This window comes from Bos grunniens, chromosome 1 (genome assembly GCF_055505025.1).
Source record: "Bos grunniens cultivar Pamir isolate PY7600 chromosome 1, Bosgru_T2T1.0, whole genome shotgun sequence".
Classification (NCBI taxonomy): Eukaryota; Metazoa; Chordata; class Mammalia; order Artiodactyla; family Bovidae; genus Bos; species Bos grunniens.
Genome location: NC_141165.1, coordinates 45,352,533 through 45,377,668, shown reverse-complemented (window position 1 = coordinate 45,377,668; position 25,136 = coordinate 45,352,533). Strand labels below are relative to the sequence as shown.

Sequence of the window (25,136 nt, the reverse complement as noted above, 5' to 3'; positions counted from 1 at the left end):
AATAGCAAATGAAGCAACTGACAAACAACTAACCTCAAAAATATACAAGCAACTCCTGCAGCCCAATTCCAGAAAAATAAATGACCCAATAAAAAAATAGGCCAAGGAACTAAATAGACATTTCTCCAAAGAAGACATACAGATGGCTAACAAACACATAAAAGATGCTCAACATCACTCATTATCAGAGAAATGCAAATCAAAACCACAATGAGGTACCATTTCACGCCAGTCAGAATGGCTGTGATCCAAAAGTCTACAAGCAATAAATGCTGGAGAGGATGTGGAGAAAAGGGAACCCTCTTACACTGTTGGTGGGAATGCAAACTAGTACAGCCACTTTGGAGAACAGTGTGGAGATTCCTTAAAAAACTGGAAATAGAACTGCCATACGACCCAGCAATCCCACTGCTGGGCATACATACTGAGGAAACCAGAATTGAAAGAGACACGTGTACCCCAATGTTCATCGCAGCACTGTTTATAATAGCCAGGACATGGAGGAAACCTAGATGTCCATCAGCAGATGAATGGATAAGAAAGCAGTGGTACATATACACAATGGAGTATTACTCAGCCATTAAAAAGAATACATTTGAATCAGTTCTAATGAAGTGGTTGAAACTGGAGCCGATTATACAGAGTGAAGTAAGCCAGAAAGAAAAACACCAATACGGTGTACTAACGCATATATATGGAATTTAGAAATATGGTAACGATAACCCTGTATGCGAGACAGTAAAAGAGACACAGATGTATAAAACAGTCTTTTGGACTCTGTGGGAGGTGGGGGGGATGATTTGGGAGAATGGCATTAAAACATGTATAATATCATATAAGAAACGAATTGCCAGTCCAGGTTCAATGCAGGATACAGGATGCTTGGGGCTGGTGCACTGGGACGACCCAGAGGGATGGTATGGGGAGGGAGATGGGAAGGGGGTTCAGGATTGGGAACATGTGTACACCTGTGGTGGATTCATGTTGATGTATGGCAAAACCAATACAATATTGTAAAGTAATTAGCCTCTAATTAAAATAAATAAATTAAAAAAAATTAGAGGTACCATATAATTCAGTTATACATATATATATGTTTTTCAGATTTTTTTTCACTTGTAGGTTACACACCGAGTGTTGAGTAGAGTTCTCTAAGATGTATAGTCCCTGTTGATTATCTATTTTATATATAGTAGTGTGTATCTGTTAATCCCAGCCTCCTAATTTATCCTTCCCCCAGGACACCTTTCCCTTTTGGTAACCACAAGTTTATTTTCTGTCTGTGAGTCCCTTTCTGTTTTCTAAATAAATTTGGAAACAGAGCTTATTTAGACCTGGACTGCCAGGAAAGTCCCAGGACCTTGTTGTATATCTACATATATCAGTTTAAATCTGCTAATCCCAAACTAAATAAATTCATTTGTATCCTTATTTTAGATTCCCATATGGTATCAGTCAATCGGCTCTGTATTATAAGAGCCTATTGTATCAGTCAGTCAATTGATACATATGATATTCATCTTTCTCTGTTTGATTTACTTAGTATGGTAATCTTAGTTCCCTGTGCTGTGTAGTAGAACTTGGGTTTTTCTTTCTTAAATTTTTTGGCCATGTTGTGCAGCATGCAGGATCCTAGTTCCCTGATTAAGGATCAAAGCCACATCCCCTGCAGTGGAAGCATGGAGTCTTAACCACTGGACAGCCAGGGAAATCCCAGGATCTTGTTGTTTATTCATTCTATATATATCAATTTGTATCTGCTAATTCCAAACTCCCACTCCCAATCCTTCCCTCCTGTTCCCACCAAAGCAAAAATTTGTTTGCTAATTCCAAACCCCCCTTCTCCTCCCCCTTAGCAACTGCCCATCTGTTCTCTGTGTCCCTGATTCCATTTCACAGATAGGGTCATTTGTGTCATAATTTAGATATCACAATAAGTGATATCATATGGTATTTGTCTTGTTACACTGCTTAGTATAATAACCTCTAGTTGCATCCATGTTGCTGCAAATAGTATTATTTCATTCTTTTTTATAGCGGAGTAGTATTTCATTGCATACATGTACCACATCTTTATCTGTTCCTTTGTTGATGGACATTTAGGTTGCTTCCAGGTCTTGGCTATTGTGAATACTGCTGTTATGAACATAGGGTGTGTGTATCTTTTCAATTATAGTTTTGTCTGGATATATGCCTAGGAGTGAGATTGCTGGATCATATGGTAATTCTAGTTTTAGTTTTCTGAGGAACCTCCATACTATTTTCCAAAGTGCTTCTGCCCATTTTTTGATAGGGTTTTTTTTTTGGTAGTGAGCTACATGAACTGTTTGTATATTTTGGAGATTTATCTCTTGTTGGTTGCACTGTTTGCAAATATTTTTTCCCATTCTGAAACTAATATAATACTGTAAACCAACTGTACTTCAATTTTTAAAAGGGAATAGTGACTTTTCCTGGTTGGAAATATCAGCCACTCTTATCCTCTGCATAATTTTGACTTACTATGTACTAAAGGAATGAAATTGCTGTTTAACTGAAGGAAAAAAAAGGAAAATGATTATCATGATGGCTGAGTTAAGTTCATACTCAGTAAAGAACTCAGAATAGTGCCTGGCACATAATTTATACTCAATAAATGTTAGCTAAAAACAGTAACAAGAATAGCAGCTGTGTCATGATTATTGCTAATGTAAGTCCTGAGCAGAAGAAGGTGTTTCAATGGGAGCTAAAGGAACAGGCAGGAGAGGACAGGAGTAATTGCAGAGCCTCGGATAGCTAAGAGGCCGCTGCTCTTCAGCCCGACACTCAGGTAACCAGCTTGGAGAGCTCTAAGGCTGTCACAAAGGGCAGCTAAGGTATTATCCTTCCTGTCTGCGGCTCTAGTCCAGAGAGGGGAAAAGACATTTGGGGATGGTGAGATATTCCAGTGTTTTTGCTTTTTGTTTTTAAAGTCGAGGCCTTCAACTTTGGCTGCACATTGGAATGACGGGGAAGCTTTCAAAAATCCCACTGCACTGGTCCCAGCCCAGAGATTCTGTGTCTTCAGTCTGGGCTGTGGTCCCTGGCGATTCCAATGTGCAGCCCAGGTGAGCACCGGTGTCTGAGGGAGTTTCTCTTTACAGGGCAGCCCTCTATCCGACTCCCTCCTGCTTCTGGCTGCTCCCCAGCCTGGAAGTGGTCAGCTCTCTCTTTTTCCAGTCACTTTCATAGTACCCTGGAGGTGAAACAAAAATGTGTTTTGTGTTTGATTTCTTATTTGTGGTCAATATTCCTAGGTCATATTTACTTCTGGAGAAGGCAATGGCACCCCACTCCAGTACTCTTGCCTGGAAAATCCCATGTACGGAGGAGCCTGGTGGGCTGCAGTCCGTGGGGTCGCTAAGAGTTGGACACGACTGAGCAACTTCACTTTCACTTTTCACTTTCCTGCATTGGAGAAGGAAATGGCAACCCACTCCAGTGTTCTTGCCTGGAGAATCCCAGAGACGGGGGAGCCCGGTGGGCTGCCGTCTCTGGGGTCGCACAGAGTTGGACACGGCTGAAGCGACTTAGCAGCAGCAGCATATTTACTTCTCAGAAATGGCAATTAGGAAGCCCGACTGGGGCTCAGGTGGAAACTACCCCAGACCATATTGAAGGTCTGCCCTCCCCTCTCCTATTCCTCCTGCAGCATCCTCTCTCCCTTGTGGGCTCAGGGAACAAAAGAGCAAGAGGCATGGCTTTCTGCTCTGGTCCCTGCAGCATCTGCAGGGTGGCTGACAAGTCACCAGGTCAAGTGTCCATCTCAGCTTTCCTTCAGTATTGATAATATACTAGTGAAACCTCAGCCACACATTTATTTATTCTCAGTGCTGTAAATCACAGGGAAGGAAAAGACCAACAGGCAGAAATATCATTCCTTCAGCTGCTCCAAATGTTGAGAGGATGTGAAATGAATAATTATAGCCTTTGTATTAAGTATTCATTATTTCACCAGCCCCATCGCCCCAGCTTTGTATTTTCAGCCTTGTTTGCTGCTGGTAAAAGTGTTTGGGCATAACTGCCACAGTTCATCTCCTCATTGTCTCCAACTCCTCACATATCCCTGAGCCGGGGAAGGAAGCTGATGCTTATTGGGGAGTGTTTGTGTAACACTGAGCACACTCATGCTCTTACACACTTTCTCCTTTGGACCTTCCAACACATGTGTTCCTTGCAGACTTTGGGTTACTTGATGAAACGTATTGGTACTTTGAGACCTGGACTTCCTTTCTCAGATTCATTTCTGACCTCAAGTGAAACCTACTGTTTTTCTCCAGTAGATTTGTGATGATCTATTCCCAGGTGTCACATAGGAAAAAAGATTATCTAAAATATGAGCCTGTTCATGATTAATTTCACTCAGAAATTTATCTTTTTCTGTAACAGTAGAACTTATCTTTTTCTGCAGCACCATGTAGTGAAATACACAGAATTTCGAATTGGAAGTCTTAGGCTCCAACTCACACACTTCATGTGTGTTTGGACAAGTCATTGAATCTTTCTGCCTGTACTCTTATGATTAAAACTGGACTAGACCTACACAGCCTTAAAGGGTCTTACACAGCTCAAAGGAAGCATTGTCATATAACCATGCTTTGTGAGCCACAATACAATGTATAAAGTCTTAGCTGTTTCATCGGTGTCCTCAGTATTTTCTCCATGTTCATGTGGTTACTAGTTCTCACTGATACTGTTTTCTCTAGGCTTTTGCTCACATTGGAATGATTTGTGGCCACCAAAAGATGTGTCTAAGTCCTACTCTCTGGTACTTATGACTATGACCTTAATTGGAAAAAGAGTCTCTGTAGATGTAACTAGGTTAAGAATCTAGAAATAAGATCATTCTAGATTAACTCTGCTGCTGCTGCTGCTAAGTCACTTCAGTCGTGTCCGACTCTGTGCGACCCCATAGACGGCAGCCCACCAGGCTCCCCCGTCCCTGGAATTCTCCAGGCAAGAACACTGGAGTGGGTTGCCATTTCCTTCTCCAATGCATGAGAGTGAAAAGTAAAAGTGAAGTCGCTCAGTCGTGTCCCACCCTCAGCCATCCCATGGTCTGCAGCCCACCAGGCTCCTCCATCCATGGGATTTTCCAGGCAAGAGTACTGGAAAGCAGCCACCTTTTATTAATGTTAGGAGTGGGGACACACCAAAGGCCATGTGAAGACAGAGGAAGAGGCTAGAGTTCTGCTGCCACGAGCCAAAGAAAGCTTGGCACCACCATAAAATGAAAGAAGTACGGAAGGATTTTCCCCTTAGAGATTATAAGAGGCTGAATGTAGCCCTGACAATAGCTTGCTTTCATAGTTCTGTCCTCTGATGCTGTGAGAAAATAAACATCTCTTGACTTTAAGCTACCAGGTAATTTATTACAGCAGCCACAGGAACCTAATACACTCTTCTTTTTTATTTTTTGCATTTAAAAAAAGAATTTTATTGGAGGATAATTTCTTTACAATGTTGTGCTAGCTTCTGCCATATATCATCATGAATCAGCCACGGGTGCACACATCTTTTAAGACCTGGCTCCAGTGTCCTCTGCCCCTGGAAGTCTCTGCTGCATTCCCAAGGCTGGGGGCAGTGGCCCTCCTCCTCACACCCATGAAACCCCTTACATCTGTCACCCTACTTGCACCTGTTATGTAATTATCCACTGACGTGTCTGTCTCCTCGGTGACACTGAGAGTTCTATGACAGTGGGATTGTGCCTTATCAATGCTTTCATCTTGCATGTAACAGCTCAGTATGTGTTTGTTTTATGCAAAATGCTCTCAGACTCTGTCATCTTTATTAAATCCCCCACCAGCACATTGACCTTAATGCTTGTAGTGGGAACTGATGTGCCTGGGTTTCTGCTATAGTTATCTTTCATCTTTCTGCACACGCTGCCTGGTTAATATTAGTTCTACAATGTGATCCAGACACTTGTCTACTCAGAGTCTCTCAGCAACTCCATACCTCTTGACCACTGGCTTTCAGGTGTCTCCACAGCCTGGCCCCAAAGTACTTTTGCAGTTTTATCCACCATTACCCTCCTTCATGGGGACTTCCTTGGTAGCTCAGTTGGTAAAGAATCCACCTGCAATGCAGGAGACTTGGTTGGATTCCTGGGTCGGGAAGATCTGCTGGAGAAGGGATAGGCTACTCACTCCAGTATTCTTGGGCTTCCTGGTGGCTTAGCCAGTAAAGAATCCTCCTGCAATGCAGGAGACCTGGGTTCAATTCCTGGGTTGGAAGATCCCCTGGAGAAGGGAATGGCTACCCACTCTGGTATTCTGGCCTGGAGAATTCCATGGACTGTATAGTCCATGGGGCCTCAAAGAGTTGGACACGACTGAGTGACTTACACTTCACACCTTCCTTCATAAACTTCTGCTCCATCAAAACAAAGCTGTTCCTGTATTCATAAAACACACTTTGCTAATATAAAATCTTTACTAGAATGATGGGTGATAGGAAAGCCCATCTCTTCATCACTATTGAAGTTTTAGTTGCCATACAGAGTCCCCCACTACCCCACATTTCTATGAGGTCTTTGTGGTCACTAGGGCAAAAATGCCATGTTCCTTCTCAGAACCACTGTTGTGTGGTCATTTGTGCCTTTTGCAGGCAGCTGTGCAGACCAGGGTAGGTTATTTGAGGACATGCCTTTGTTAGCCTAATGCGGTCTTTGCTGATGTCAAGGGCCAGCTCTTTTCCATCTCTGCATCTCCTGCAGGACCTGAGGGCCTCTAGTGCCTCATTCACTGGGTATATTAAAGATATTCATACATGTGATGTTAATATAGGGAAATTCAATAACCTCTCCTGATGTAGCCTTTTTTCCCCTCCAATTTCCCTTTGTATTTATATTGCTTTGCCATTACAAGATTTTGTGAAAATGAATGTTATTACTGAAAAACTGCCTGTTCTGTATTTTAAGTATAATAACCTCTTAGTAACAAATTTGCAAGCAGAAAAAAATGGGTCTTAAACTTTTAGTGAGGACTAGGGGAATTGTTTTGGTGGAGAAGTATTCCTTACCTTTGGATGGGTTGGCCTCTAACAAGTGGTTGAAGAGTTCACAGAATAATGTTGGACACTGGGAGAGGGGTTAGGAGCTGAGAAGGAGAGGAGAGGTGGGCAGAGCTTGGGCCATTAGCTTCAGGTAAAACAAGGGACCAAAAAGCTGTGCTGCTAAGCAGACTTCTAGGAAATCTGAGTCCCTTGATCATCTAAAAATTGTACAAGTTATCATCTGGACACAAGCAGATCTTTTTTATCCAAAACAGTTGAAGTTAGTTGTCATCTTAAAGTAATTACAGTGCCTAGTCATGGCACAGGTCAATAGTGAGTTCCCTCCAATTACATAGGGGTGCAGAGATAGGAAAGAAATTTTATCTCAGAATAATCCTTGCTTCCAGAGATTTCTACAGCACTCTTTTCCCCTCAGTGAAGGAAGTGATTTAAGTAGCATATTCTTGCTCAAATTTACCTGTGTATTGGGTTGGCCAAAATGTTTGTTCAGATTTTTCCAGAACACCATATGGAAAAATCCACACAAGCTTTTCAGTCAACCCAATAGATGTAGAAAACCTAGTCTCCAAAAGACCTGAGTTTGAATCCTGCCTCAGTTACTTACTGGCTTTGTAACCTGGAGCAACTTATTTAATTTCTCTAAGCATCAGATTCTACATCTCTGAAATGGAAATGATGATAACACTATAAGGTTGCTGAAAGTTGAATGCAGCCATAGTCATCATTATTTTATGGGATTGGTGGAGGGCTGGCGGGAGATGGACAAAACTGGTACAATAAGTTTAACTCCTTATGGGTAGTTGAGAGAGAAATTATAGCAGCAATGCTGGTTTGAGTGAAGGGTGCATTCTAAGTGACTCTGTGTTTCTTAAGAGATATGATTTCCATTGCTTAATTCTTTGCAGAATAATGGGACCACTGAGCATCAGGTGGAATCTTTCATAAGGAAAAAACTGGAGTCGCTGTTAAAAGAATCTCAAATTCGAGACAAGGAAGATCCTGATAGTTTCACAGTGAGGGCACTCCTGAAGGCCACGCATGAAGGCTTAAATGCACACCTAAAGCAGGTATACAATTCCCTCTTGTGCTTGTCCTCGACAGGAAAAAGAAAGCACCTCATGCTTTGTTTCTGATCATCTGTCTCTTTTTGGAATGCTTCTCCAGTTTCTTCCATTTCTGCCCTTATATTGTGGGAAAAATGAAAGTCTCCTCCTGCAAAATGATGTTAGAAATAGTGAATAATAGATTAAAGGGCATGGGTTGGGGTAGACCTGCTTCACTGGGATCCTTGGGACAAAGCCCCATGTCCCTGCAGTCACCCCTTGGTGAGTGCTCAGGTGAGGTTGAGGGCTCATTCAGGCGGCCTCCATGCCCTATTGATCACACCTCCTAAATGTGTATCTGTCCACCTCTCTTCTCTATGGCATGTCCTCATTCAGGCTAATGTCAACTCTCACTTAGACTTCTCTTGCCCTCTTTCAATCTAACCTCCTCTCTGAAATCAGCAAAAGATTTTAAAAATGCAAATCTGATCATGTCACTCCACTGTTCAGAATTTTTCAGTGGCTTCCTGTTATGCTTGGGATAAATGACAGACTGTTTAACAGGGCTTTCAAGGACCCACATAATTGCATTCTCACCTACCTCTCCAGTCTCATATCTCCCCATTTCCCCTGTCACACCACCATCCACAATTGTCACACCAGCCACAATCATCTAACTGCCTTGGTCTTCCTCACTTTCCATTTTCTCTACTTGAAACACTCCATTCCCACATCTACTCTAGCTAACTTCTACTTAGGCTTTTAGATTCCAGCATCTATGTGGTATTCTGAATAAGTCTTGCCTTGACCCCTAGATTACGTTAGTTATCCCTTTTATATTGTTGATGGTAGTCTGCTGTATCTTCTTTTTAAAGAAGTTTATTTGCAATTACTTGTTCAATATTGATCTTCTCAACTAGACTATAAGATCTCATGAAGGCAGGAACCATGTCAGTCTTGATAACCATTATTTTTCTGACTTGTCTAGTGCCTGGGACTTGTTATGACCCTCATGCATAGTTGTTGAATGAATGAATGGTTTAGGCTCTGGGTGAGATTTTTATTCTTCCTCCTGATAAAGTACAAATGGGCAAGGGAAAGAGATGGTGGGTTTATTGATGTTATCATGGCAGGACATTGAGGGCATTTATTCTGGCTCAAAGGAGATCCATGTGGTCTCTGGCTAAGCTGATAGCAAAGGCCTCCCCTGCTACTGCTGTCTGTCCTCCAGGGCTCAGCATGCCCCAGCAGAGGGAAGATCATTACCCTTGGATCTGAGTGACCACTCAGCATTGGTGGTTACTTTCTAGACCCTACAGAAGTCCAGCCATTCAAACATCTTGTTGATTCTCAGGTCTGTTTTGCTTCCAAACATAGAAAAACCTCATTCAAAATGGCTTAAATAATGAAGAAAGATGTTGGGTTAGGTAGGTGGCAAGTTCATTTGCAGAATGGCCTTCAAGGTGGGCTTAATTCAGAGGCTAAGCAGGGTCATCAAAGACATGTCTTCTGTTCTAGCTACCATGTAATTTGCATTATCCCCTGTCAGTTTTCCCCTCTCCTGGTGGTTGTAGGGTGACTGCCAGCAGGCCCCTGAACTATGTGTTTCTTGGTCCAAGCCCGGAGAGAGTGAAACACTGGATATGCCTCATCCAACAAACCAGAATTTGTACTGACTTCTGGACGGGCAGCTTAGCTCATTTGATGACCCCTGAGCTGATCCCTGTGACCTTGTGTATGTGTTCTCCTTGGAACAGTAAATCAGCATGGGCATAGGATAACATTGGCTTGCTGATGCCAATGATCACTTATCCCTGGAACTGGCACTTCTGAAACTCCATGCTGGATGGGCAGAATGAATTGTTGGGGGACAAACAGAATGTCAATTACAGCATCACTGCCCTACAGTTTATCATACAGTTTTGTGTTTTCTTAAACATTTCTGTAAATAGCTGTAAGCCTCACCCCTTCCTCCCTGGCCTCCAGCCTCTATTTTCAACCACACAAATGTCTGTTAAATCACATTTGGTTTGCCCAGCTTGATTTTTCTGCTTCTGTTCCTGGTGAACTCTCTTTGGCTAATCTGGACCAATCACTTCCCCTTATGCTTTTGGAGAAGTCTTTGCTCCATCCTGGATCATCCCAACTGGAAAGGCAACAGCAGGTCTTAGAGATTTTTGAAGAGACAAAACAGGTTCATCTTTCTTTTATAGAAGAGATCCTAATGGTAATTTCCTCATCAAGTAAGATGGCAGGGGACTTCATATTTCAGATATATGGTAGGACAAAGCTCATCCTCCTTTTTCTTATTTTTTTACTCTCCCTTAAATCTGGGTGACTGCAAGAATGCATTAGACTTGCATAAAGTAAATGGAGCCTGTGACTTAAACTGACTACAAAGTGTTAAGATTTTTTAACCCTGCTGTCGTGTTAGTTTTTCAAATATGGTTTTGACTCAGTGGGCAAGCAAAGACAGGTTACTGTTGAGAGAAGTCTGTCTGTGTCAGATACATATGCATATGTGAAGCCAAGCCTGAGAACATGCTGTGGGGTTCAGGACGACACTCACGTCAGCTTCGTTCCCCCCGGATCAGCACCCAGCAGTGCAGTAGAGTGTGCTACTCTGCCATCTTTTTCCTGGAGATCCCTGACATAAAATAGCAATGAAATCTCATCCTTTACGCTGGAAGAACTTAGTATATACAGGAAGGATGCTTACCTTAAGTCCTTGAATCCACCCCTTTTTTACATCCCAGTTCTGGTCATGTGGGTAGCCTTAATAGGTCCTTAAATAGACTTTTCCAGCTCTCCCAAGGTCCCACTCCCTCCATTCTCTCATTTATACAACTACTACCGTAGTGATATTTCAGAAATACGTGTCTGACCATGTTATTTTTCTATCATAAACCATTCAGAAGCTGTTCATAGCTTGGAGGATAAAGTTCACATTGCAAGCTATAGCCCAAAAGACGATCCAACCCCTGCTCTGACTGGTCAACTAATGCATGTGTATAATATAAACACACACACCCCGCTTAGTTTCCTGGAAGGTACCATGTTTACAGCATTTGGCCTTTGTGTTCACACTTTCCTGGGCCATAGCACCCTTCTTTTTCACATCATGTAGACAATGTCTACCTATCTCTGGCTTTAGCTTTTGTAACATGTGCCCTTAGAAGTCCTTCTTAATCTGCCTTCTCTGTCATGAGGCAGCATGCTGGACCTTCCCCATCATAGTCTTGTTCAAGTGTGTTATGATCATTTGTGTTCATCATTAAAGTGCAAGCCCTGGGAGGAACAGGGTCTGCCCCTCTCTTGCTTGCTGTCTCCCTTGTATACATGTCAAGTTCTTACCATGATGTCTGATCCATTAATTCAATTAACAGTGTGGTGTTGATGCTCAAGGAGAGGTCAAGTTGGGGAGAGATATTTGTATATACTTTTACATAAAGAGGGAATATAGAGTAGGGGAGAGGTAGCAAGTCAGACAGGAGACTTAGAACTATACAGAATCCCTGTTTTATCATCAACTGGCTTTGCAACTTTGGGCATGTTATCTAACTTTGCTATACTTTAGTTTTTATTATCTGTAAAACTGGGATTTTAATTACAGTTGTCTCTAGGCATGGTTGTATATATTAGAATTAGAGAATATATGTAATGTACTTGGTATAGTCCTTGGGGCATAGTAGGTGCCTGTTAAATACATGACGTTATACCTCAACCTGCCTGGGACAGCCCCACTTCATACCTGTTGTCCCAGTGTCATTACTAAAAGTGCCCCATTTTACTCTTCAGAGTCTTGTTTTGGACAATAGATGACATGTTCCCCTACTGAGGAGTGAGCTACTAGAACTAGAAAGAACTCAGAGGTTAATTGGTGTATTCTTCCCCGCAACTCACAGATAAGAGAACTGAGGTCAAGAGAGTGAGTTTTGCCAAAGACCTGTGACTACTTGGTGGCAGAATTGAGTCTTCTAACTTGGAGAGCAGAGTTACTTCTATGCCACATCTGAACTACTTTCTTAATTCCAGTGTTTTTGAAGGGTTAATGATCAGCTTTAATAGATCTTCAAAGGCAGTCAATACATATAAACCAGCTAATATTTATAAACCTGTAAACCCGCTACCCACCCTTCTCCAGCATTTTCTGAACTACCTCTTTCCCCAACCCAGCCTCCCTCTTCTGAACTGCATCTTTAATTAGTTTCTATAGATATATGTAGATGCTCTCCCTGACCTTTTGATTTGGGGTGGTTTTGCTCACCCACCCACATTCTTCCCTTTTATGAGATGATCTCTGTTCAACTGGAAGTCCTAGGAGGCAGGGAGGGCCTATAGGTGTCCCCCTAGATCATGTGAATCACCTAATACATATTTTTAGGGATGGCAATTGGATAAGAGCCTAAACCCTTTTAGCAGGGTGGCTTTCTGTCCCCTGGGGTACAGACCTCTAGCCTGTGCATGTCCCCCTCTCTGAAGACGGACACAGCACCTGCAGGGAAGTGGAGGGCAGAGCAGGAGGAAATGAGCAGCACTTGCTTGCTGCCCACCTGGAAGCAGAAGGAGAGAGGGGCCCCATTCCCTTCCACCAGAATTGAGGACGAAACAAAAACAAAGAAGATAAACAATCGAACAATCGTATTATGCTTTATTTACTCAGCATCCAGATGCAAAGGAAAGTGGAAAGAAAGCACATGGACGATCCCTCATGACCAACTTCGGAAAACATAAGGTAAATGAATTAAGAGTGATAGTTTGCATAACTCAGTTAATTTAAAGAGTCGAGAAGGTAACAGGAGAATATCATCATGACCTTGGAATAACTGTAGATTCCTTAAACAGGACCCCAGAAAAGGAAAAGATTGACAGTGAAACTACTTTAAAATTTAAGAACTTCTGTTCATCAGAAGTATGAAAGAGCAAATAGCATACTGGGAAATAATATTTTCACTACACTTATCACACAAAGGACTTATATCCTGAATATATTAAAATATCTCTACAAATCAATAGAAAGCACCCTAATTTTTAAAAAATGAGCAAAAGACTTAACTGTGCTTCACAATAGAAGATATTCAAGTGACTGATACGGAAAAACCCTGATCAGCCCTGGGGAATGTAAATTAGAATGATGTTGAGATTCTGCATACATCCTCCACAATAACACCCTCACAGTATCTACTCAACCACTCTGTGAACCATGAGCGGCTTATCAGCTCTATTGTTAGGTGTGTGTCATGAGACTGAAGCAATGATATTTATAGGGATCTTATTTGTAATAGTACAAATAGGAAACAGTTCAAATGTCTATCGATGATCGAATGAATAAAAATGATGGTGTATTCGTGTAAGAGAATATCAGCAATGAGAATGACAAAACTACAACTACATGCAGTAGTGTGATCTTTGTAAATATGACATTGAGCAAAAGAAGCCAGACCCAGAAGAGTGCATATAGTTTGAGTCCATTTATATGAACCTCAAAAATAGGCTAAAAAAAAAATCTATGGGGTTAAAGTCAGGATAGTAGTTACTTCTGGGGAGAAGGTGATGACCAAATGGGAGAATCTGAAGATTTTGGGGCAGATAATATTTCATTTCCTCATTTGGGTGGTTTCACATGTGGAAAGTCATCATGCTCTACACTTACAGTTCTTGTACTTTTCTAAGTGTATGATACGTCAATAAAAAGGTAAAGCAGTTATTAAGTGATGAATTTTATGCATGAGGTTTCCCAAGGCCATTTCTTGTACTTTAAAGAACGTTGTACCTAGAATTTCCTGCCCATCAACAGGATAATTTATTAAAAGTTTGGACAAAATAGTCATAATAAACTGAAAACAATAAAAATGTTCTCCCATATAGACTGCTTAAGTAAATTATGATTCATTCACACAGTGGACAATTATGCCATTGAAAGATGATCTCTCTAAAGAGTTCAACATGCAAAACCTTAAAAAAGTAAGATGAAAACTGATTATATGGTGTACTAATGATGATGTATCAAAACTTCATATAAAGAAAATATATCATTGTTTCTCCAAATACCTGTTGTTGATGATTATTACTTATTTCTGCTTTTTGCATTTTATATTTTAAAATGAACCTGAGAAATAGATTTATTATTTTTGTAACTCTTCAAATTGCTAACTGTATATGGAATTGAAGAATATTTCATTTCTTGATTACAACTACTCATTTAAATTAAAATTATTTTCCAAAGTAAAGCTTTTATGGAGTGCTTCAGCTACTACAGAATCAGACTTTATTATGTCTTAAGTCATAAGAATGAATGTCCTCAAGACTTTATAGGTTATTTTTTAAAAAGTTAATAGTATTTTAAACTGAAAGTTTATACAAAGTTTATACAATTTTCCATGCCATCTTATTTAACCACCACAAAAATAGTAATCCTTTAAGATAGATGTTATTTTTCTGCCCTTTAGAAAAAGTACAATAAGAAACTTGAGAGATTAACTGATTTATCAGCTTGGTGAGAGGCCAGTCTGAAACAGGAGCTCATCAGACGCTTGGGTTCCCACTTCAGGTACACTGTTGTGCTCAAGGCATAACCAAGACCTGAGAAGGTTCCAGACTAAATTGGCACCTTGCTGTCAGTGCATAGAGTGCATTTATGGCAATAGTGTGGCTTGCTTTTTTATTGATTATGAATGAGGAAATCTGGAAGGCAATTTGGTCCCATGGTAATGTGGGGATGGAATCCCTTTCCTTTTCTAAGACATGTTCCCCAGATGTCCAAGGTACTTGTCTAAAAGTTTTACCTTTGTTTGTAGAAGCTGAGTTTTTGGTGACATGGTTTTCTGCAGTTGGGTTCCTCCCCATTGTTTGTGTTGTTGAGATATGTGTTGCCAAATATTGGATTTATTTCCAATGTTGTGGGGATGAAACTGCATCATTGCTAAGGTTTTGGGTCTAACAGCTAATCTGTCCAAAGACATCAGGTTAGTCCTACAGTCTTTCAGCCTGAATACCATAGGTAATAATCTTCATTCTGCTCTAGAAATTAAAATGGGTCAAAATCTCAAAAGAACAGTTTGACTTAGATGAGTTTTTGAGTCCATACTAAACAAAAGCAGGAATGGTAATTATTCACTAAAAAATTACTGCTTTTTTTTTTTTTTTTTATAAAATCTGCCTTTTATAAGTAATTCAAAAGGAACAGTGAGCTTTCTATATGAGGACATTTTATCCCTTACAATCATTTAAATATATATTACAACTTGACTCTACCCCTCATAGAAACCTTTAATGCATGACTAATAGTCTAAGATCTATATTTTATGTGCCTTAGAAGTCAGTTTTACAGCATGAAACCATCAGTTTTGCCTTGATTATTTTAAGATAATTTTGGCCAAAGACACTCTTGTTATTAGGCTTCCCACATGGGTCAGTGGTAAAGAAACTGCCTGCCAATGCAGGAGCCACAGGAAATGAGAATTTTATCTCTAGATTGGGAAGATCCACTGGAGTAGGAAATGGCCACCACTCCAGCTTTCTTGCCTGGGAAATCCCATGGACAGAGGAGCCTGGAAGACTACAGTCCATAGCATCCCAAATGAGTCAGACACGGCTTAGTGACTAAACAGCAAATGCTTGTTGCTAAAGCAAGCTGCAATGTTTGGTCAATTCTTTTCCTCCAGGTTACTGTCCTTGTGTGTCTATGTATATTTTAAAGTTCATTTCATTTTCTGTATATTATAGAGGTACCTGATGCAATGAGTTTGTGTTAAGTTTGCTCTGATTTTTCTGGCAGAAAACCACAAAATCACGGTCTAAATCTTATAGTACTGATGATGAGGAGGACGCACAGCAGAATCCTGGCAAGGAAACTGGCCAGCTGTACCGGTAAGAAAACTCCCCATGTTTCTTACTCAGGCTCCCAGGACCTCTCTATCCCCATCAGCTTGGCTGGTTAGTTGTATGTATCTGGAAAATCAGATCACAAGGTAAAGGGCTCAGTGCAGTGGGACATGTGATCAGGATATGAGATGATAATATATGTAGGGGATTTTACAGCCTGATGCACAGTGGGCTCTTAATAAATGCTGGCTGTAACAGGCAAGAATCCCTAAGAAGAAATGGAGTAGCCCTCATAGTCAACAAAAAAGTCCGAAATGCAGTACTTGGATGCAATCTCAAAAATGACAGAATGATCTCTGTTCGTCTCCAAAGCAAACCATTCAGTATCACGGTAATCCAAGTCTATGCCCTGACCAGTAATGCTGAAGAAGCTGAAGTTGAACGGTTATATGAAGACCTACAAGACCTTTTAGAACTAACACCAAAATAAGAAAAAAGATGTCCTTTTCATTATAGGGGACGGGAATGCAAAAGTAAGAAGTCAAGAAACACCTGGAGTAACAGGCAAATTTGGCCTTGGAGTACAGAATGAAGAAGGGCAAAGGCTAACAGAGTTTTGCCAAGAGAACACACTGGTCATAGCAAACACCCTCTTCCAATAACACAAGAGAAGACTCTACACATGGACATCGCCAGATGGTCAACACTGAAATCAGATTGACTATATTCTTTGCAGCCAAAGATGGAGAAGCTCTATACAGTCAGCAAAAACAAGCCATAGGAGCTGACTGTGGCTCAGATCATGAACTCCTTATTGCCAAAGTCAGACTTAAATTGAAGAAAGTATGGACAAACACTAGACCATGCATGTATGACCTAAATCAAATCCCTAACTATTATACAGTGGAAGTGAGAAATATGTTTAAGGAACTAGACCTGGTAGAGTGCCGGATGAATTATGGACAGAGGTTCATGGCATTGTACAGGGGAAAGGGAGCAAGACCGTCCCCAAGAAAAAGAAATGCAAAAAAGCAAAATGGCTGTCTGAGGAGGCCTTACAAATAGCTGTGAAAAGAAGAGATGCAAAAAGCAAAGGAGAAAAGGAAAGATATACCCATTTGAATGCAGAGTTCCAAAGAATAGCAAGGAGAGATAAGAAAGCCTTTCTAGTGATCAATGCAAAGAAATAGAGGAGAACAATAGAATGGGAAAGACTAGAGATCTCTTCAAGAAAATTAGCAATAGAATGGGAAAGACTAGAGATCTCTTCAAGAAAATTAGAGATACCAAGGGAACATTTCATGCAAAGATGGGCTCAATAAAGGACAGATTGCAATAGGTGAACCGTGAACTTCCGGATGTTCAAGCTGGTTTTAGAAAAGGCAGGGGAACCAGAGATCAAATTGCTAACATCCGCTGGATCATCGAAAAAGCAAGAGAGTTCCAGAAAAACACCTATTTCTGCTTTATTGACTAAGCCAAAGCCTTTGACTGTGTGGGTCACAATAAACTGTGGAAAATTCTTCAAGAGATGGGAATACCAGACACCTGACCTGCCTCTTGAGAAACCTATATGCAGGTCAGGAAGCAACAGTTAGAACTGGACATGGAAAAACAGACTGGTTCCAAATAGGAAAAGGAGTACGTCAAGGCTGTATACTATTACCCTGCTTATTTAACTTATATACAGAGTACATCATGAGAGACGCCAGGCTGAAAGAAGCACAAGCTGGAATCAAGATTGCCAGGAGAAATAATAACCTCAGATATGCAGATGATACCACCCTTATGGCAGAAAGTGAAGAGGAACTAAAAAGCCTCTTGATGAAAGTGAAAGAGGAGAGTGAAAATGTTGGCCTTAAAGCTCAACATTCAGAAAACGAAGATCATGGCATCTGGTCCCATCACTTCATGGGAAATAGATGGGGACAGTGGAAACAGTGTCAGACTTTATTTTTCTGGGCTCCAAAATCAGTGGAGATGGTGACTGCAGCCATGAAATTAAAAGATGCTTATTCCTTGGAAGGAAAGTTATGACCAACCTAGATAGCATATTCAAAAGCAGAGACATTACTTTGTCAACAAAGGTCCGTCTAGTCAAGGTTATGGTTTTTCCAGTGGTCATGTATGGATGTGAGAGTTGGACTGTGAAGAAAGCTGAGCGCCGAAGAATTGATGCTTTTGAACTGTGGTGTTGGAGAAGACTCTTGAGAGTCCCTTGGACTGCAAGGAGATCCAACCAGTCCGTTCTGAAGGAGATCCGCCCTGGGTGTTCTTTGGAAGGAATGATGCTAAAGCTGAAACTCCAGTACTTTGGCCACCTCATGTGAAGAGTTGGCTCATTGGAAAAGACTCTGATGTTGGGAGGGATTGGGGGCAGGAGGAAAAGGGGACGAGAGAGGATGAGATGGCTGGATGGCATCACCGACTCAATGGACGTAAGTTTGAGTGAACTCCGGGAGTTGGTGACCCCAATTCATGGGGTCGCAAAGAGCCGGACAGGACTGAGCGACTGAACTGAACTGAACAGAAGAAGATTTAAGAAGAGGTGGCAAGAATGCACAGAAGAACTGTACAAAAAAGATCTTCATGATCCAGATAATTCATGATGGTATGATCACTCACCTAGAGCCAGACATCCTGGAATGTGAAGTCAAGTGGGCCTTAGGAAGCATCACTATGAACAAAGCTAGTGGAGGTGATGGAATTCCAGTTGAGCTATTTCAAATCCTGAAAGATGATGCTATGAAAGTGCTGCATTCAATATGCCAGCAAATTTGGAAAACTCAGCAGTGGCCACAGGACTGGAAAAGGTCAGATTTCATTCCAATCCCCCAAAAAGGCAATGCCAAAGAATGCTCAAACGACCGCACAATTGCACTCATCTCACACGCTAGTAAAGTAATGCTCAAAATTCTCCAAACCAGGTTTAAACATTATGTGAACTGTGAACTTCCAGATGTTCAAGCTGAATTTAGCAAAGGCAGAGGAACCAGAGATCAAATATCCACTAGATCATTGAAAAAGCGAGTTCCAGAAAAACATCTATTTCTGCTTTATCGATGCCAAAGCCTTTGACTGTGTGGATCACAATAAACTGTGGAAAATTCTGAAAGAGATGGGAATACCAGACCACCTGACCTGCCTCTTGAGAAATCTGTATGCAAGTCAGGAAGCAACAGTTAGAACTGGACATGGAACAACAGACTGGTTCCAAATAGGAAAAGGAGTACGTCAAGGCTGTATATTGTCACCCTGCTTATTTATCTTATATGCAGAGTACATCATGAGAAACGCTAGGCTGGATGAAGCACAAGCTGGAATCAAGATTGCCGGGAGAAATATCAATAACCTCAGATATGCAGATGACACCACACTTCTGGCAGAAAGTGAAGAAGAACTAAAGAGCCTCTTGATGAAAGTGAAAGAGGAGCTCAACGTTCAGAAAGCTCAACGTTCAGAAAACAAAGATCATGGCATCTGGTCCCATCACTTCATGGCAAATAGTTGGGGAAACAGTGGAAACAGTGGCAGACTTTACTTTTGGGGCTCCAAAATCACTGCAGATGGTGACTGCAGCCATGAATTTAAAAGACACTCCTTGGAAGAAAAGTTATGACTAACCTAGATAGCATATTAAAAAGCAGAGACGTTACTTTGCCAACAGAGGTCCATCTAGTCAAAGCTATGGTTTATCCAGTGGTAATGTCTCGATATGACAGTTGGAATATCAAGAAAGCTGAGTGCCGAAGAATTGATGCTTTTGAACTGTGGTGTCGGAGAAGACTCTTGAGAGTCCCTTGGACAGCAAGGAGATCCAACCAGTCCATCTGAAGGGAAATCAGTCCTGAATATTCACTGGAAGGACTGATATTGAATCTGAAACTCCCATACTTTGGCCACCTGATGCGAAGAACTGACTCATTTGAAAAGACCCTGATGCTGGGAAAGATTGAAGGTGGGAGGAGAAGGAGACAACAGAGGATGAGATGATTGGATGGCATCACCGATTCAATGGGCATGAGTTTGAGTAAACTTCAGGAGTTGGTGATGGACAGGGAGGCCTTACGTGCTGCAGTCCATGGGTCAGAAAGAGTCAGACACAATTGAGCGACTGAAATGATCTGAACTCTAACATCTGTCAGGTAAAATGTATCTTCGGAGGAGAAGGGCCACATGAACTAGCACAAAGGAGCTTTACAGGAGATTGAAGTAGAAGACAGATGATAAGCACATGAGAAGAGCTGGGAATCTGAAATCAGCCAGACTTCAAACTCTTGTTCCTCCAACTTTTACATGGGGCTATGTAGGCTCCTCATTTGTATCTATTTCATAGGGTCACTCTAAGGATTAATGGACTTCAACTGTTTAGCCTGATGAGCCCTACCCCAATTAACTAAGTGCTCAAAAATATCAGCTGCTGCTCTATTATTTGTTGTTGAGTCATTAAGTCGTGTCTGACTCTTGTGACCCCATGGATTGTAGCCCACTGGGCTCCTCTGCCCATGGGGTGCTCCAGGCAAGAATACTGGGGTGAGCTGCCATTTCCTCCTCCAGGCGGTCTTCCTGACCCTGGGATCAAACCCATGTCTCCTGCATTGGCAGGCGGATTCTTTACCACCGAGTCACCAGAGAGGCCTGCTTTATAATTGCTGGTAGAATTTGGGATGAGTAAAATGATCACAATTTTAGAACCCAAATTGTGATACATGATTTGATATAGGATTTTCTGGAAGATTATACATATAGTAAGTCTCACAAAGGAATATAAATTATATGCTTCATAGATAGACAGATATACAAACATGTGCACATCCACGCACACACCTTGGCTTTATTGAAAGACTAAAGCAAAATTGGAGGCATAGAGGTCCTGTAGGAAAGAATCACTTAATGTTGAATTCAATTTTGTATTTGAGCCTCACTTCAACAGAATGTCCATATATAAGATAGTAGCTAATTAGTAAGGGCAAAGAAGATGTGTATGGTCCTTACCCTTAGGGTACAGAAAATCCAATATGTATAAATAGTTAAAGGACATAAGAGAATAGAGTCACTTTCCAGGAGACCTCTGCTGTGAATGTTCTCAAATATAAGTTTGACAAAGGCTCAACTCTGAATCATCTTCCAACACAGGGATCAAACCCACATCTCTTATGTCTCCTATTTTGGCAGGTGGGTTCTTTACTGCTAGTGCCTCCTGGGAAGCCCAATAGCCAGGGAAGCTATCGAATAAAGTCATGTTCCATGCTTCACTTAAATTAATTAGAAATTTGCCCGTAATAGCTACCAAGGCCCAAGCGGCTATGACTGTAGCCTTTTGGGACTTCAATAAACTAACTCAATTTTTAGATAAGAATTAAAAAAAGCAAACTGTATGTAGAAATTCTCTGTAATATGGAGTGTCTTGGGGGTTTTACTTGTCCTTTCTAGGCATGGCTTCCCTCACATTCATTTATAATCATTTGCTTTCACAAAACCAGATTTTTCACCTATGGCTACAGAATTTCCTAATTACATGGTAAAGGAGGAAGATGGACTGTTTCTTCCCATTGATTTTTATTCCTGTTTGTGCTCATGTCTTCTTTCTCAAATGCATTATTGACACATTTTGACTTTAATTTTTTTGTTGAATGTTTATAAATATCATCATGATAAGAATTTTTGTCTGATTTGTTTACTGTTTTATCTCCATTAGGTGCTCAATAAATATTAACAGAGTGAATAAATCTATATCATCACTATCTAATTCCAGAACATTTCACCACAACAAAAAGAAACTCTACCATTAGCAGAGATTTCCCATCCCTCTTTCCCCTAGCCCCTGATACCAACTAATCTACTTCTTTTTTTTTGGCTGCGCCCTGTGGCATGTGGGGATCTTAGTTCCAAGACCAGGAATCAAACTTGTGCCTCCTGTTTTGGGAGTGTAGGGTCTTAACCATTGGACCACCAGGAAAGTCCCCCAACTAATCTGCTTTTTGTCTCTATAAATTTGCCTTTTCTGGACATTACCTATAAATGGAATCCTACCATATTTGGCCCATTTTGTCTGACTTCTTTCACTTAGTATAATATTTCCAAGATTCATCTGTGTTGTAGAATGTATCAGTACTTCATCATTTTTATTGTTGAATAATATTCCATTGTATGAATATATTGCACTTTATTTGTTCATTAGCTGAAGGATATTTAGGTTGTTTTTACGTTCTGGCTATTATAGATAATACTGCTATGAACATTCATTTCTAAGTTTTTTCTGTAAATATAGGTTTTAATTTCTCTTGGGTATATAGTTAAAAGTGGAATTGCTGAGTCACATGGTAACTGTTTCATTTTTTGAACTGCCAAACTATTGGCAGTTGAAATTGAGCAAAGCAATTGAGCCATTTAAAATTCTCCAGTAGTGTGTGAACATTCCAATTTCTCCTCATCCTTGCCAATGCACATTATTACCTGCCCTTTTGGTTATAGCCAACCTAGTAGACATGAATAGTATCTCATTTTAGTTTGGTTTGCATCTCCTCAATGACTAGTGAGCTTCTTGTCATGTTCTTATTGGCCATTTGTGTATATTTGGTGAGGGCTGAAGTTTTTAATGATTATATGTTTTCTGGGAGGAGAAAAGTGCTTCTGTAAAGGGAATGTGTTATTCTGTGGAGAATTTACTGAGGCAAAGAGTAAGTGGTAGAATTTGTAAAGTTGTGGAGGAAAAGAAATCCTAGGAGTGGTTTATAGGATATATACTGTATAGATATATAGAAAGAATAAGTGATGTTTGTCTTAAAAAAGTTGAAGAATATATTAATAGAAAAAGCAAAGAAGAAAATCAAAATCACTATAAATTTACCTCTAGAAGATAATGACTATGGAAAGTTTGGTGTGTTTCTTGTTAGATGTATTATTGTTCAGTCACTAATTCGTGTCTGACTATTTGTGACCCCATGGACTACCATACACCAGGCTTTCCTGTCCTTCACTATCTCCTGGAGTTTGCTCAAACTCATGTCCATTGAGTTGGTGATGCCATCCAACCATTTCATCTTCTGTTGCCCTCTTCTCCTCCTGCCATCAATCTTTCCCAGCATCAGGGTCTTTTCCAATGAGTCAGCTTTTTGCAGCAGGTGGCCAGAGTATTGAGGCTTCAGCTTCAGCATCAGTCCTTCCAATGCATATTCAGGGTTCATTTCCTTTAGGATTGACTGGTTTGATCTCCTTGCAGTCCAAGGGACTCTTAGATGTATAATATGCTTTTTAGTCTAGGGAGGTTCTCCTGCCAAAATAGGGTGATTCCCTGGTAAACTCTGGTATTACTCCACAGTTGGGTACTGGTAGGAATCCAGCCCCTCACAACAGAATTCATAAATTCAGGAGAAGAGACTGTGGATAAAATCTGGCTGAACAGTGAATAAAGCCACATGAGTAGAGTGTTGTGGTGGAGACAGTGCTAAACTAAAATCACATTTAGGTTCTAATCCTGACTCCATCAGAGCAGGTAGGGAAGGTGGAGTAACCAAAAGCCCAAACTTCTTCCAGCTCTAAAATGTCTTGAGTCCTGGGTGTGTTTTACAGGTTGGGCCGCCGAAGGAAAACCATGAAGCTGTGTCGAGAGCTCTCTGATTTGGTTGTGTACACAAACTCTGTGGCAGCCCAGGACATTGTGGATGACGGTAAGGCCTGAGTGTTTTTACTTCTGGATAAACACCCCTGACCTTTCTTTGTCAATTGTTAATTAAACTTTTGTTAATCGAATCATCAGCACACATTGCTGGAACTGCGTAGAATCCAACTTGAGTGTCAGGAAACTGATTGCTGGAACAATGCTTAGCTCACAGGGAGCGCTCTATTGATCACTTTGTTTGCCTAACTGGCTAGAGGTCAGAGACATTTCCTGCAGGGCAGAGGAGGACTTTATTATTAAAAAGGCAGATGGATCAGAGCAAGGTCTTCCCTGTGTTTAAACTATGGAGACTTGACCTAGTTTGATGGTCAGATCACAGATGGCCATTCCAAGTGTGAATGACTAGAAGAAAGAGGAAACTAATTGGTGGAAATAATATCCTGAAACGCCCCATATTTTCTCATTAAGAGTTTTGACCTTGATGAAAATAATTTAACCCACAGATTGCAATTTTAACAAAAAGAGCAGAAATTTCAAAAAGCATTGTCTCTTTCACAGTTTTTTACCCATCAATTGCCATATGTGGAACTGAGAAATCCTAGTCACAACTCTTCTTACCTTGACTTCCTGCTGGCTGCACTTTCTCCTTAGCCTCTTCTCTTCTCACTTGTGTTTTGTCCAGTTATTGAGTGCTTATGAAAATAAACTATGATCATGTGGGTTTTCAGTATAATTGTAGTTTCAGTGGAAGTGAAAATTACATCAGAGTCTTCCATTTTCTCAGTGATGCTAAAACAACATTGTGCTGAGTCTTGTGTCTTCACAACCTCCAGGATTTTTCCTCAGATCTTTCTTTTTTCTTCCCCTATTCTACAAGTATGTATTTTTTTATCTAAAGATTTTCTTCCCTTTGGTGTTGAATCCTTCTTCAGATGATAATTATTAAGAAAAATTGAACTTCGTGTATGAGAATATGAGAACCTGTAGACTTCTGAGAAAGTGAACATTCTTTTTTTCCAGATTCTTTTCCATTATAAGTTATTATAAGATGTTGAATTTATACCCTTGTACCACACAGTAGGACCTTGTTGTTTACGGTATGTATTTTGTTCTTGTTTTTATTCAGTTTCTTAGTCATGTCTGACTCTGTGACTCCATGGACTGCAGCACAGCAGGCTTCCCTGTCCTTCACCATCTCCTGCAACTTGCTCAAACTCATGTCTATCGAGTTGGTGATACCATCCAACCATCTCTTCCTCTGTCATCCCCTTCTCCTCCTGCCTTCAATGTTTCCCAGCATTAGGGTCTTTTCTAAAGAGTAGGCTCTTGCATCAGATGGCCAAAGTATTGAACCTTCAGCATCAGTCCTTTCAATGAATATTCAGGACTGATTTCTTTTAGGACTGACTGGTTTGACCTCCTTGCAGTCTAAGGGACTCTCAAGGGTCTTCTCCAACACCACAGTTCAAAAGCATCAATTCTTTGGTATTCAGCCTTCTTTATGGTCCAACTCTCACATCCATACATGACCACTGGAAAAACCATAGCTTTGACTATATGGATCTTTGTTGGCAAAGTAATGTTTCCGCTTTTTAATATGCTGTCTAGGT

The 25,136-nt window shown here is 40.8% G+C and overlaps 1 protein-coding gene across 1 annotated transcript in view; it reads left to right on the top strand.

Annotated features, from left to right (window-relative positions):
* Positions 1-25,136, top strand: part of PLCH1 (phospholipase C eta 1) — a 252,287-nt gene that overhangs the window by 201,960 nt on the left and 25,191 nt on the right. Inside the window, exons 16-19 of the mRNA XM_086391373.1 lie at positions 7,944-8,105; positions 12,745-12,816; positions 15,859-15,950; positions 23,478-23,575. Of these exons, the coding sequence (XP_086247499.1) occupies positions 7,944-8,105; positions 12,745-12,816; positions 15,859-15,950; positions 23,478-23,575 (424 nt within the window). The remainder of the gene's footprint in view (positions 1-7,943; positions 8,106-12,744; positions 12,817-15,858; positions 15,951-23,477; positions 23,576-25,136) is intronic.